Genomic DNA, 13,829 nt, shown 5'->3' on the forward strand with positions numbered 1-13,829 from the left:
TCCTTCATTCCTCCTTTCCTTCCTCTCTCCCTTCATTCCTTCTTTTTTCCCTTTCTTCCTTCTTTCTTCCTTCCCTCCCATTAACTGTCTCAATGTGGTCCTTGCCAATGTCAGAGGGACTTCACTACATCATTTGGTCAATTGCCTAAGATGTAAATTGGATTTTGATCAGTAAAGGTTCCAGTGCTGAGATAGATGTCCAAAGTCTCTAGTTCTTTTTCTGCTTACTAATGCCAAATTGTTAATGGTACATGTGCACAACCATGATGCTGCTATCTGTATTGTTGTTTTGCCTGATGTCTTATTTTCACAAAACCAAAACTAAGAAATTACATTGAAGTCTTCCCCCTGTGGCTTGGGGGAAGGAAACCTTAATCATCTCAGCTTGGTATAGTGGAAAGAACACTGGATTTGGAGTCAGAGGACCAAATAACGTCAACTTTAGTATAAGGATTCATTTCTCCTTGCCTCAGTTTATTCTTCTATAAAATATATGGATTAGACTAGATGACCTTTAATATCCCTTCCAGCTCCAAGTCTATGCTCTGAACTTTAAAAGCATATTTGGTAGTTATTAGAAAAAGGGATATCATTCTCAGAATCTCCAAGATGAAAAATAAAATACAACTAAAGATTATTTACATAAAAATAATTTCTCAACTTGTTTTAAATAGCACACTAGTATGTTGTACAACTTTGTGTCAAATTCTCAATTACCTATTCTATTTTTCTATTTAAAAAAATCAGGAACAAGATTTTTTTTAATCATTATTACTTTTTGGATATCATTTGAGATCTACTAGCATGAGGCCTCCTTCCTCACTACTCATCCTCCTAATTTCCCTAATATTCATGTCCATTTATTCCTCAGTATACATTTTATCACTTGATCAAATTCTAATGAAATTGTCTGCTTATATTTCAATTGGTATTGTGTAATTTGAATCTGCTCTCCAGGTCTCTAAATCTCAGCTTCCCATATTTTTTCTCATATGTTATATCCTTTTATTTCTTCTACTTCAAGTGCTTATTAATAAATCTTATGAAATATAATACTTGGAGTTATTGGATATTAATTTTAATCTCATGGTACTCTGTTATATCTATAAAACAATTTGAGTAATAGTTGCATTTTCATGATGTTGATTCATTCTATCCATGTACAGAGAATCTTTCTCCAATTGCTTAATCTTGAACTTTCTGTGAAAACTATTTTATGTTTTTATGTAGGTAAATGTCAGCCAAAGGTCAAATGGGTCAATATCCTAGGGCTGGAAAGCCACGGTTTCTGCTTTGTGTTTACTGTTTGGGAACCAGTGATACTGGTTATAGCTGTGGGATGGCCCCCACTCCACTCCCCTAACTTACCGGAGTTGCATGCCTGTGCTCCAAGAGCAGACATCCTTCCTCAGAAGGAGGTTGTTGAGGGCTACAGCATTGATCATATAGAAGAGCTGCTTAAACACCTGCTGAATGATCTCAGGATCCAGGCCCTGGTCACACATCACACTATGAAAGGAATTCATCTGGCGTATGATGGCATCCAGGCTATAGGAATTGTCACCATCCACCATGCTGGAAGACCGCTTCCTGTAGCCTGTTGGCTTCACTCCAGACAAACCCTGAATGCTTTCGTTTTCCAACATGGCAGACACTAGGAAGAAAATAGCAAGGGAACTCAAAAGATTTTCCCTACAAAATAAGACTGACATTTAAAAAAAACACAAAAAAGCCCTTATCTTCCATCTTAGAATCAATACTGTGTATTTATTGGTTCCAAGACAGAAGAGTGGTAAGGGCTAGGCAATGGGGGGGGGGTGTAAGTGACTTGTTCAGGGTCACACAGCTGGTGTCTGAGGCCAGATTTGAACCTAGGATCTCCCATTTCTAGGCCTGGCTCTCAATTCACTGAGCCTCCCAGCTGCCCCTGGGAGATTAACCATTTTTATATCCCCCAAAAGTTCCAGTAACTTTGGATCTTAGTATAAGATAGCAGAAAAATATTCAGAGACACAAAATTAATGAAGCATGGCAGCCATGGTACAGTAGATAGAGCCTGGAGTCAGGAAGAGCTGACTTAATATTGGCCTTAAATATAGCTGTATGACCCTGGGCATGTCACTAACCTTTATCTGCTTTAGTTTCTTCACCTTAAAATGGGGGTAATGATAGGACCTACCAGCCAGAGTTGTAAGAACAAAATGAGATATTTGTAAAAAGATAGGCAGCATTTAAAGTACTATGTCGATGTTAGCTACTATTATTATTACAATGACCTACTATATAATATTATTATTACGTCCTAAATCCTTATCTTTGGCATAAAACTTCTTACTCAAGAGTCTTCCATGTTGAATTTGGAAAGGCTAAGAAGTAAGCTCTAGAGATAAGTCCAAGGATAAAGAAAAGTAAAGACTGCTAAATGCTATATAAACTGAGGTAAGTCTTTCAAATTGACTTCTGGGATTCAGATAATCTTATTTTGTAGTGGGAAGGAGGAGTACGAGAAACTGAGAGAAAGAGAGAGAGCGATTAGCTTGAAGACATGGATTAATTATATTTGCTTTGGAAGCCTTTGGGGCAAGTTATTCAGGTGGTATTTCAGTTCTCCTGCCTTGTGAAATAGTGCTAAATTGGAATTTTACTATCATATAGCTTATTAAAAGGAAAGATTTGGTACAAAATGGGTTCTTTTTAGGAACTTATTTATCCAAGAAACTAAAAACACTTTCACTACAGAGGAAATGGAAGCATGACTTGGACTCCTAAAGAAAGGTAAAGTTCAAGCTATTGACTTCTGTACCTGTATATAGCCTCAGTAACTGGGGCTTGGGCAAAGAATGAGAGCGACAGCATCTATGACAGAGGTACTTAACCCAGAGTCTATGAACTTTTGTTTTTAATTGACAATTATATTTCAATAAATTTGGTTTACTTTGTAATTCTAAGTTTCCAATTTAAAAAGAATTATTCTCAGCAGGGCGCTATAGGCTTCACCACACTGTCATAAAAAAAAGTTAAGATCCCTTCATCTAGAAAGTTCCATTCACTCTTTCTTGGAAAATATGTCTCCTTACTTCTTTCTGATCTCCCAGTTTTAGGTCACCTTTGCCACACTGCTACATGGTTGTATGCCTTTCACAATAAAGAAGATATTGAGAAAACCAGAATAAAGTTAAGGGTAGCATCAAGAAAGGACTGAAGTTTAAGAGGATACCCTAATCTCCCAGAGAATAGAGTCTATCTATAAAGAGGTTGGAAAAATGAGCAGATACCCTCCAAAAAGCACTTCATTAGAGATTTTTTTATGGAGACAAAAGAATAAGGTACAGACACAGAAGGGGACAGTGAAAGCAAAGCAAACACACACAAACACCAAAAGAAAAATATGAATTGGACACAGATTCTGGAAGAACTCAAAAAGGACTTCAAAAACCAATTAAGAGAGGCTGAGGAAAAATGGGAAAGAGGAAATGAAAGGAATGCAAGAAGAAATGAAAAAGAAGGCTCAAAAGTTGATAGAGGAAAATCATTCCTCAAAAATTAGGATTGGGCAACTAGATGCTAATGATTTAATGAGACATCAAGGAACAATAAAACAAAATCAAAAGAATGAAAAAACAGAAGAAAACATGAAATATCTCATTGAAAAAACAAGTGACCTGGAAAATAGATCCAGGAGAGACAATTTACAATAAAGAAGATATTTAATAAATAAGTAACTAGGTAGAGAGCAGGTAAGCCCTATAGTAAGGGGTTTGCAAAAATGCAAGAAGTTGCAGGGCCAGCATTCCACTTGGAACTCCCAGGACTGGATAGAGAGATACATTTACTGAAAAATCAGTTGGCAGTTAGTTGCTGGACTCCAGAGGAGAAAGAAGCTGTGTCCTGCTTGCTCTCAAGATACTCAAGAGGGAAGCTGTTTGGTATTACTTAGGTGGATCTTGGAAAAGTCATTTAGTTCTCTCTCTGTGGCTGTCTTGAGATTCCTGTCTGCTTCCTGCTGATTATACTACACAGAGAAAGAGGATTTCTACTGGAGGTGCTGACATCTTTCTGTGGAGCGAAGGACTCATTGTGAGATTCCGTTTGGGCCATGATTGTCTTTCCCTTACAAAATCTCTCTCCAATTTAATTACCCCCTTTTATTAGTTAGGTTAAGTTTGGATTAGAAAACTTAGTGTGTTAATATTTGGGTGGGGTAGTAGTAAGTTGGTTCCTGATCCCCTTCCATTCCCTTGTCCCTTTAGCTAATAGACCTGTTTTTAATATATATAGTTAGTGTGATCCCTTCTGTTTCACTTCCATATAACAGTCCAGAGATACGGAGCCTAGAGTCAGGAAGAAATGAGTTTAAATCTGCCCCAGATACTGGGCAAGTTACTTTAACCTTTCTTGTCCTCAGTTTCCTCATCTGTAAAATGGGGATAATAGCATCCACCTTTCTAGGATTGTTGTGAAGATAAAATGAGATATTTGCAATTATTTGCTGTGATCAGTCATATCCAACTCTTTGTGACCTTATTTTGGGGCTTTCTTCCTAAAGAAATGGAAGGGTTTGCCATTTTCTTCTTCAGTTCATTTTACAAATGAGAAAACAGAGCCAAGTGGGGTGAAATGATTTGCCCAGGTTCAAATAGCTCGGCAATGTCTAAGGCTGGATTTGAACTTAGGGAGATTATTCTTCCTGACTCCAGGTCCAGTACTCTATCCACTGTGCCACCTAACTACCCAATGTTTGTAAAGCATTTTGCAAACCGCAAAACACTATATAAATGCTTCTTCTTCTTACAAATATTTCCTAATTATCATAAATTAAATATGTCTGTTCAATATCTCAAAAGAGCATTTATTTAGCATTTCATGACTTATATAGTTTTCTTTATAACAATCCTGAGAGATTATAATTCCCATTTTACAGGTGAAAAAACCGGGACAAAGAAGTTAGGGGAACTACCTAGGGTCACACTGCTATTAAGTGTCACATCAAGGACTAGAATCCAGAACTACTTAAAAAAATATTTATTTTAAAATATTTTCCCGTGGTTACAGAATTCCTTCTCTCTCCACCTTCTCTTCCCTCCTCACTCCTGAAGCTGACAAGCAATTCCACTGAGAACCCAGGACTTCTGGTTCTAAATCTACGGCTCTTTCGATGAAACCATGGCACAGCTCCAGTAAAAAGGGAACACAATTTGTGGGATAACAGTCTCTGGAGTGACTGGCACAGTCACACCTCACCACCCGAACAAGGATTCTCTTTGGCCACTTCATTTATGTGCTTCCTGACCAGATGACAATATTTCATATTCTCTTTGCACAGGTGACATAGTTCTGGGTGCAGCGTGTTTGAATCTCATACTTCAAAACGTAACCACCTACCACAGTCTAAACCATGCAGTGACTAATCCTATTGGGAGTTTTTAAAGGTTTGTTTTCTTTTGAATTCTATTTGTCAAGGCACAACATTTAGAAAAAAGAATGTAGAGGCAAGTACCAGTATGTATTCTGCACAAGGCAGGCCTTATTTTTCCTTAAACAAAAAAGTAGATTTCCTTGGGAAGAACTGCAGTGTTCTCTGGGGACTCTCCCTATACCTCTTGCTTAAGCTCTTTGGAGGGGGTGGCAGCACCAAGCAGGTTATTCTTGGGCAGAGTCCAAACGTTCACACGCATACCAATTGCACAATGCCCACTTACCTATCATTGGCTGCAACATGCCCTCTGCTATCTTAATGAGCTGCTGGTAAATCTGGATGGAGAGATCACTCAGGACTTGGCGGTATTCGGTGAGGTCGAAATTCTTAAGACAGTGTTCATTCTGTTTGGGGGTGTTCTGGGTCATGAAGCCCTGGCGAGAGAAAATACATTGGGAGAGTTCATCCGGCTACCAGGGACAGGATAGCCAGCCCTTTGCTGCTGGGACCACAGCAGCCTCTGAGCGCCCCTCATTCTCTTGGTTCCTTACTTGTAAAAAAAAACAACAAACAACCAGCGATACTATTCTGAGGTCAGCATTGAAATGCTGTTCATGCGATATACGAAAAAAACTAAATAGAAAAGAAAAATCATGGAATTTGCATCTGGGAAGGACCTTGGAGCTCCCTTATCTTTCCCTCTTTTTTATGGAGATGAGGAATCATTGGCACAGAGGATTTAAATGATGCACCCCAAATCACAGAGCTGGCAAAGGTGGCAATAGTCAAGTGCTGCTCCATAAGTGCAATAACTTCTAGGATCCCAGATTCAGAGTTATATGTGACCTTAGGGGTCTTTCTAGTTTGGTTCCCTCATTTGACAGAGAAGAAATGGAGACTTAGAGACAGGAATTTGCTTCTTCCAGGTCATAGAGTCATTCATTCAGAGGGGAGATTTGAATTTAGGTTGTCTGATTCCACACCTGGCATGCTTTGCACTATAGTCTAAGATTTCCTGTTTTGGTTAAAGTTGAAAAGGCCTCTGGCCTACCATTCTTAATAGTGCCAAGTCAGACCACTGGACATTTTTAATATTTGCTCTTCTTCTGACAACTTGGGTGTATGGGAGAGAGATACACTCTCACCCAAGGTTTCCCCTCCTTTTTCCTTCCCTTCTCTTCTCTTCTCCTCTCCTCCCTTCTTTTTGTTTCTCTTCCCATCCTTCCTCTTCCTTCCACTGGAAAAGGGGGCTAGTAGGCCAGGCCCAGACAAATGCCATTGCCTTTTCTATATCATCTGGGATCCCTACAGTAGGTAGGCAGTCTCCTGCTCCTACTCCGGTTACACTTCCTGACCTTCCTGTTTATAAAGGGCTGTTCCAGAAGTCTGGTTTGGGCTCCAAAGCAACAGGCCACCAGAGTTTGGGATTTCAGTTAAGTTGTTCATCCTACTCTTGTTAAAGGACAATAAGGTATGGAAGAACTACTTTTTTTTAAAGGGATGATAGTAAATTCAAAAATTCAAATATGATTTTGAATTGAGTGCTAGAAGCAACCTTGGAGATCCATCCACTCACTTTACAGAGAAAGAAACAGAATCTCAGAGAAAGGCTCAAAGTCATATATAATAGTCATGAGCAGAGATGGCATCCAACCCAGATCCCACGAGCTTAAATGCGGAGCTCCCCAAGCTCAATGATGCAAACCAAGTTTCTTTTACCCTCTCATCTCTTCTTCTTACACCACCATCTGAAAATGTTCAAGCACCCTTTTGACTACTGCTCAAGCTAGCCTTGTGACAAACTCAGCTCCTCTGACATAGTCAGGGAGGCAATGTGGGAAAAGATCCACCAAAGTTAGGGGACACTATTGGGACAAACGTTTCAGTGCCTGGAGATAAGGATGTGGTCAATTTAGCTGTAGTTTAATTTTTTTTTAAAGTACTTTGCTAAAGCTATGATGTTGTAGTTAGACTTGGTCTCGGGATCTGGAAGAGTAAGGCTTAATCTAGACATATACTGACTGTAATAGGCCCTGGAAAAATGTTTTATCGTCTCAGTGTCCCAGGAAACACTGAAGAATGTAAGCTACAAAACAGCTGTTGGTCTATATGGGTAAAAAGAATTTCCCTACTAGGTCTCTATACCAATCCAGATACTGCAGATTTAGATAAAAACACACACACATGCATGCATGCATGCAAACATATGCACATGCACACACATACATGCACCCCCCACCCCCCAACCGTCTTTCTTTGATGCCTTTTGTAGCATGGAGGTAATCCTGGTTTCTTAAAGGTTATGCTTATGGAGCACAAATTATTTCTGCCAGTCTAGAAATGGTTCAGATACCACTGATGAACCAACTCAGCTAGATTTGGGGAGACTGACTCCTAACCAGGTTAGATATAGGGCGATAATATTTCTTTACTTTCTTTTCTACTTCTTCTCTTTTTTCCCCTCCCTCTACCTTTCTTTCTCCTTCTTCCTCCTTTGCTCTCTCCATTTCCTCCCTTCCATTCTCTCCTCTACTTTTCTTCTCTTCCCTTCTTTATTCTTGCTTTCCTTTCTCTTCCCTGCTCCTTCCCATCCTCTCCTCATGCTCTTCCTCTCAATACTCATGTTCTTGATAGACTCTGATCAGGATGTCCCTCTCTTACCTCATCCCCACTGTATTGCTTCAAGCAATGAAGAAGACGGCACGTATTGGATAACCAAAAGGATGTCATCTCGAAGTCGTCATTGTGCTTCTGGAGGGAAAAGAAATTCACTGAATGAGTGCTGTTCATCTCTTTTATTATCTCAATTATTATTTATCTCATTATTTTACATTTTTCACCCTACTGCACATGGACTCAGTGGTTTCTCCTCTGCTGTTCAACATGGCTTCAATTGGATAATGATAATTCAAAGATGAGACTACTCTCAAGTTATTTGGTTGAGTTGAGCCTCTAGTCACAAGGACACATTTCTAGAGAACGTCTCCCCCACCTAGTGCCCCAGGTGGCACCTATCTGTTAGGTGACTGTTTAGCATTAAGGGGGCTATCCATGGCAGCCAGAAACATGCTATTAGTTGGGCACAGGCACATGGCATAGGCCTTCCAAACTCCATGACATCCAGAAAACTCGCACTTATAGAGTGCTCTAAAGTTTACAGAGCATTTTCCTTACAAAAGTGGTAAAGTATATTATGAAAACACAAGGGCCAGTGATGGTTGGATGCTGAAGAACCAAGAAGAGGCCAAATAAGTGCTGTAACATCCAATGGCAATGTGGCCTTGTCCAGTGGGGCTGTGTGGCTATGTCTGTGGGATTTTCACTGGTTGACTGTGAAATGTGTGGTCTTTGGGGTCTACCCTCCAGAGAGGAGTCTCAGCCTTGGCCAATGACTCTGAATAATCAAAGGTAGAGAAAGCAGAAGTGTCCGACCCCCTACTGGTCCTTGGGCATACCTATTTGCTCTGCCAGTGACTGTGGAATTATGGGGGGGCACAAATTTAGCCAGGGACATAATAACACAGTGAGTTTCAAAAGTCAGAAAAATTCAGCCAAGGAGATCATAACAACAGATAGTAGGTCCCAAATGTCTTAATGCACTTTTAAGCTAAGACTTTGGGGAAATCCTATAGAAAGTTAAGGTTTGTTGGGAAGTCATGTATGCATTGATATACAGTAATGAGCAGAACCAGGACCACACTGTACACAGCAGCAACAATAGTGTAAGGAGAATCAATTGTGAAAGACTTTGCTGTTCTGATCAAGATGATGGACCCATGATGAAAAATGTCCTCCAATTCGAGGGAGAGAACTGAGGAACCGAGGACTGAGGCAGTAGTGTCAGCAGAGTCATCCAGGCTGGAAGGTGCATTTAGTGTTTGAATGACAGCGAGAGGACTAGTTTGGCCAAAGTACCTGGGAGACAGGGCTATGGCATAAGGCGGAAAAGATACAGTGACACCAATTATAGAGGCCTTTGAATGCTGGGTTAAGGAGTTTGAACTTACATAGAAGACTACCGAGTACTGTTTTTCCCTAGGAATAGCCTTCCTTCTTATCAATTAGTTGGCATTTATTAAGCAATAGTCCTTATTTTTTTCTCTTAAAAAAAGTGTATTTATTTATTTAATTAGTTTAGACTATTTTTCCATGATTACATTCTTTCCCTCCCTTCCTTCCTTCCCTCTCCCATAGCCAATGAGCAATTCCACTGGGTTTTAAGTGTATCGTTGATCAAGACCTATTTCCATATTATTAATATTTGCACTAGGGTGATCATTTGAAGTCTACATCCCTAATCATATCCCCATTGACACATGTGATCAAGCAGTTGTTTTTCTTCTGTGTTTCTACTCCCACAGTTCTTTCTCTGGATGTGGATAGTGCTCTTTCTCTGTCCTTTAAATAATAGCACTTACATAATGCTATAAAGCTTGCAAAGTTCTTCATATATACTATTTTAATTGACTTTCAAAGCCCAACTCAAATGCTTTCTCCTCAAAGAAAACTTCCTTGGGGTTTCACCTATTGGTAACAGTTTGGACCCATCCAGCAACCTCATAATGTACTTGTTTTTGCATCTAAATCATATATGGTTGTATGTTATTATAGTCTCCATGTTTGTGCCTTATGTACCACAAGACTATACTTTGAGTACTTTTTTTACCCCTTGAAGAGGATTTTGCACAAAATAGGTGCTTAAAATATTTGCTGAATGAATTAACAAATAAAAGAATGTCTGGTTTCATAGACAATAACATATTAAAAGCAATAAAAAAGAAGGCTGTGGGAGGCATAATTAGAAATCAAGTGCTATTTCATCTAGACAACTAATAGCCAAGTATCTGAATGGACAAACTAAAATGCAGACACAGAATTATAGTACTATAACATATGTTCATGACGATGACCATGACACATTCCCAAAAGGTGATATTACTTTTAGTATCACCTATTTAAAATAAACAGGGGGGCAGCTGGGTAGCTCAGTGGATGGAGAGCCAGGCCTAGAGATGGGAGGTCCTAGGTTCAAATCTGGCTTCAGACACTTCCCAGCTATGTGACCCTGGGCAAGTCACTTGACCTCCATTGCCTAGCCCTTACCACTCTTTTTCCTTGGAACCAATACACAGAAGGAAAGAGTTAAAAAAAAAAAACAAACAGGCTAGTATTTAGCCCATTTTTTAGTTACCATTTTTATATATAACAAAACATAATATGTAATATAACAGTAATATAAATATATGTATGATTTTTATAGCTATGTAATGAATTATAATCAAAGAGAAACAAATTTTTACATTAGTTACATCCAAAAATCTATGCCTTATTCTTTTTTCTTCCCTTCTCTCCCACCCTCCCCCACTCCCTGAGCAGGCAGGTAAGATGATGTAGTTCCTGCATATATAATACATATTTCCCTGTTTGTCATGTTGTGAAAAAAAATACACATTGCTTACACTAGAGAAAAATTCATGGAGGAAAAAACCAAAAATAATAATGGAAATGATCCATTAATAAATTTATTTTTAAGAAAGATTTCCCTTTGAAAGATTTAAAATATAAGTGGTGATGGTAGCTGAAAGATGAGCTGATGTGTGGCCCTCATTCATGGAGGACAGTGAATATCTCAGAGGCCACAGCCGAAGGGGAAGGATGTTTGGACCTTCCCTTTTCTCCTCCTCAAAGGCGAGGCAGGCCGAGTCCTCTCCATTCCTTTCAGTTCCAGTTTGCCACAGTAGTTAGTTACCTTTAGGACTTTCTTGACGCCATTGATGGTGGAGGTGAGCAGGGAATGAACTTTGAGGTCATCGTTGACATAATCCGCATGCCGGATACACATGTAGAGGATGTAAGCGGGGAGGCAGGGAACGGTGCCGGACAGCGTCTGGGGTTTCAGATCTGCCCAAAGAATAAGAAACACTGGGGTGAGTATAATGAGACACCTGGGTCCCTCCCGGCTCACCAAGCAAATAAATGCTCCAGTGGTTTCCACCATGAGCGGCAAAGAGTGGGTGGACAGAGCACATCCGGGTTCCTCACTCACTCTTATTGCTAACATTCCTGGAGGTAAGAGCTGAAGGAGTCTGTAAATACACCTGAAGCCACTGTAGAGCCGCGGCAGCCTCTGGGCATGTCAGTCTTTTCGCTCTGCGCCTCTCCTTACACTGCCCCAGGCACAGGAACTCACTCAATCATTAGCCAGCTCCGCTCATGCCAAGACAGAGCCTGGGTACATATTGCTCTGTGGAAGCTAGCAGCAGCTTTACTAGCTAAAGCTCGTTGGCAAGCCTGGGTTGCTAGGGGAAATGATACTGTACAGAATTAATTCACCTAGGGATGATTCTGGATTTATTTCGAAACCTTCTCTTTTTATTGTTTGGACTGCAACGTTCGGGTGTTTGTTCTGGCCCTTCTATTTCATACTAGAAGAGTAAGCAAGCCTGGCTCTCAATCCACTGAGGCACCCAGCTGCCCCCCAAAACCTTCTAACCTGTCACCAGATTCCGAATGAGGAGGGGTTCATCTTCCTTGTAGTATTCCAGCATCCCCTGGAAGTTCTTCTCCTTCCTTTGGACTGTGACCTGTCTGGTAAGTTCATGTCGCTTTCTCTCGCTCTGAGCTAGGGCCTGGGCAGCTAAAGGAGGAAGAAAGATAAAAAAGAAGCATTCATTGAGCCTGTCGGGTAAATCTGAGGACCAGCCGAGAGCTCAGAGAGACGGTGACCATCCACGAGGGGGTCAGGCTTGTGCCTGGCCCTTGAAGGCTTGCCACAGACTATTCTGGCCTTTCCCAAGAGTGTGCAGCAGTTTACTGTATGCTACTTTCTACTGCTCCCTCCCTGCCCCAACTGTATGTCCCCTTAAGGGTAGGGGCTAGCCCAGCTGCCTACAAGCCTTATGATAGGCAGCTATAATAACACTCATTGACAGGATGCTTCTAGTTTCCACTTAGGATAAGAGGAGGGAGGATGGGCTCAAATGGAAACAAAAGGACATTTAAAAGTTAAAGGACATGACTACAGAATTTAGTTTGACTTCATAAGCAATTAATTGCATTTACTCTGAGCCAGGAACTGTCCTAAGAACTGGGATTAAAAAAAAACTGACCCATGATATCAATGACACAAAGCAGCTAAGTGGTGCAATGGATAGAGTGCTGGAATTGGAGTCAGGAAGACTCTTGTTCCTGAGTTTAAATCTGTCCGCAGACACTTAATAGTGGTGTGGCCCTGGGCAAGTCACTTTATTCTGTTTGACTTGATTTCCTCATTTATAAAATGAGTTGGAGAAGGAAATGGCAAACTGATATGGTATCTTTGCCCAAAACCCCACAAATATTCAAGCATTTGAAAAACAACTTTAAAAAGATCCAATTGATATAAGGAATCTTCAATGAGGAACTTCTAACAAAGCATCCACTTAGTGAGAGAACTAAAGGGGACATTAAGAGGTTAAATGACTTATCAAGGTCACACAGCCAGTTTGTGTCAGAGGTAGGACTTGAACTAAGGTCTTCCTGACTCCCAGTCTAGGTCTCCAATTCTATACACTATGACACAAAGATAAAAATGAAAACAAGTTCTGTCTTCTCTATAAAGTTGTAATGAAAGTCAAGAGTGAGTTGTTTTTTTTTTTTTGCATGCTTTACATATCGCCTTTAGGAGCAAAGGGATGGATTAGATGATCTCAAAGGATAATTCTAGCTGTGTTTGAAAATTCTGATCTTTATATGGGGGATGAGTAACATGGATGATGGATAGTCCTTTCAATTCCATAAGAAGAAAAGAGGGATGAGTAGAATATCTTTTAGTTAAGTAATTCAAATCTCAAAACTAGGCAATTAATAACAGCATTTGTCCTTGGGTCAAACGGGGGTTTCGGAACTGGTAGGTGCTCAGCATTTCAGAAGCAGTCACTTTTTATTTTATTTTTTAAGTTTATTGGCTCCTACATGTAGGCACTTGGGACTCCCAAAGGCGAGGTAGGTTTCTGGAAAGAGTCATCATATTACTGAGCTTCTTGTATCCTAGTAGCCTACAAAAACAAAAATGAAACCAACTGGCTTGAATCTAGTGAAAGAAACCTCAGTGTGTGGACATAATGTAGGAGGAGGCTGGTTAATAAACTTGCACTGACTATCTACTGTATGCAGGGCCACAAGGGGATACAAAGCCCTATAAGGCATGATGTAGCTACTTCCAAAAGATGTAGCATTGAGTCTGAGATGTAACTGCATGCATATAGACAATAATTGTTGTTGTTAGGTCTTGGCAAAAAAAAATGTAATGGTATTACATTTCTTTCTCCAGCTCATTTTACAGATGAGAAAACTGAGGCAAACAGGGTTGAGATATTTATCCAGGGTCACACAGCTAGTAAGTGTCTGAGAATAGATTTGAACTCAGGAAGAT

General features: G+C 40.1%; 1 protein-coding gene across 2 annotated transcripts in view; it reads right to left on the bottom strand.

Annotated features, from left to right (window-relative positions):
- The window catches only part of MYO5B (myosin VB), a 571,959-nt gene that overhangs the window by 7,113 nt on the left and 551,017 nt on the right, over positions 1 to 13,829 (bottom strand). For both annotated transcript variants that reach the window (XM_007486667.3, XM_007486668.3), the window contains 5 exons: positions 11,910 to 12,053; positions 11,166 to 11,317; positions 8,078 to 8,167; positions 5,700 to 5,850; positions 1,369 to 1,654 (listed from right to left, as the gene is read on the bottom strand). In XM_007486667.3, coding sequence (XP_007486729.1) covers positions 1,369 to 1,654; positions 5,700 to 5,850; positions 8,078 to 8,167; positions 11,166 to 11,317; positions 11,910 to 12,053 — 823 coding nt within the window. The remainder of the gene's footprint in view (positions 1 to 1,368; positions 1,655 to 5,699; positions 5,851 to 8,077; positions 8,168 to 11,165; positions 11,318 to 11,909; positions 12,054 to 13,829) is intronic.

This window comes from Monodelphis domestica, chromosome 3, assembly GCF_027887165.1.
Source record: "Monodelphis domestica isolate mMonDom1 chromosome 3, mMonDom1.pri, whole genome shotgun sequence".
In the NCBI taxonomy this organism is placed as follows: Eukaryota; Metazoa; Chordata; class Mammalia; order Didelphimorphia; family Didelphidae; genus Monodelphis; species Monodelphis domestica.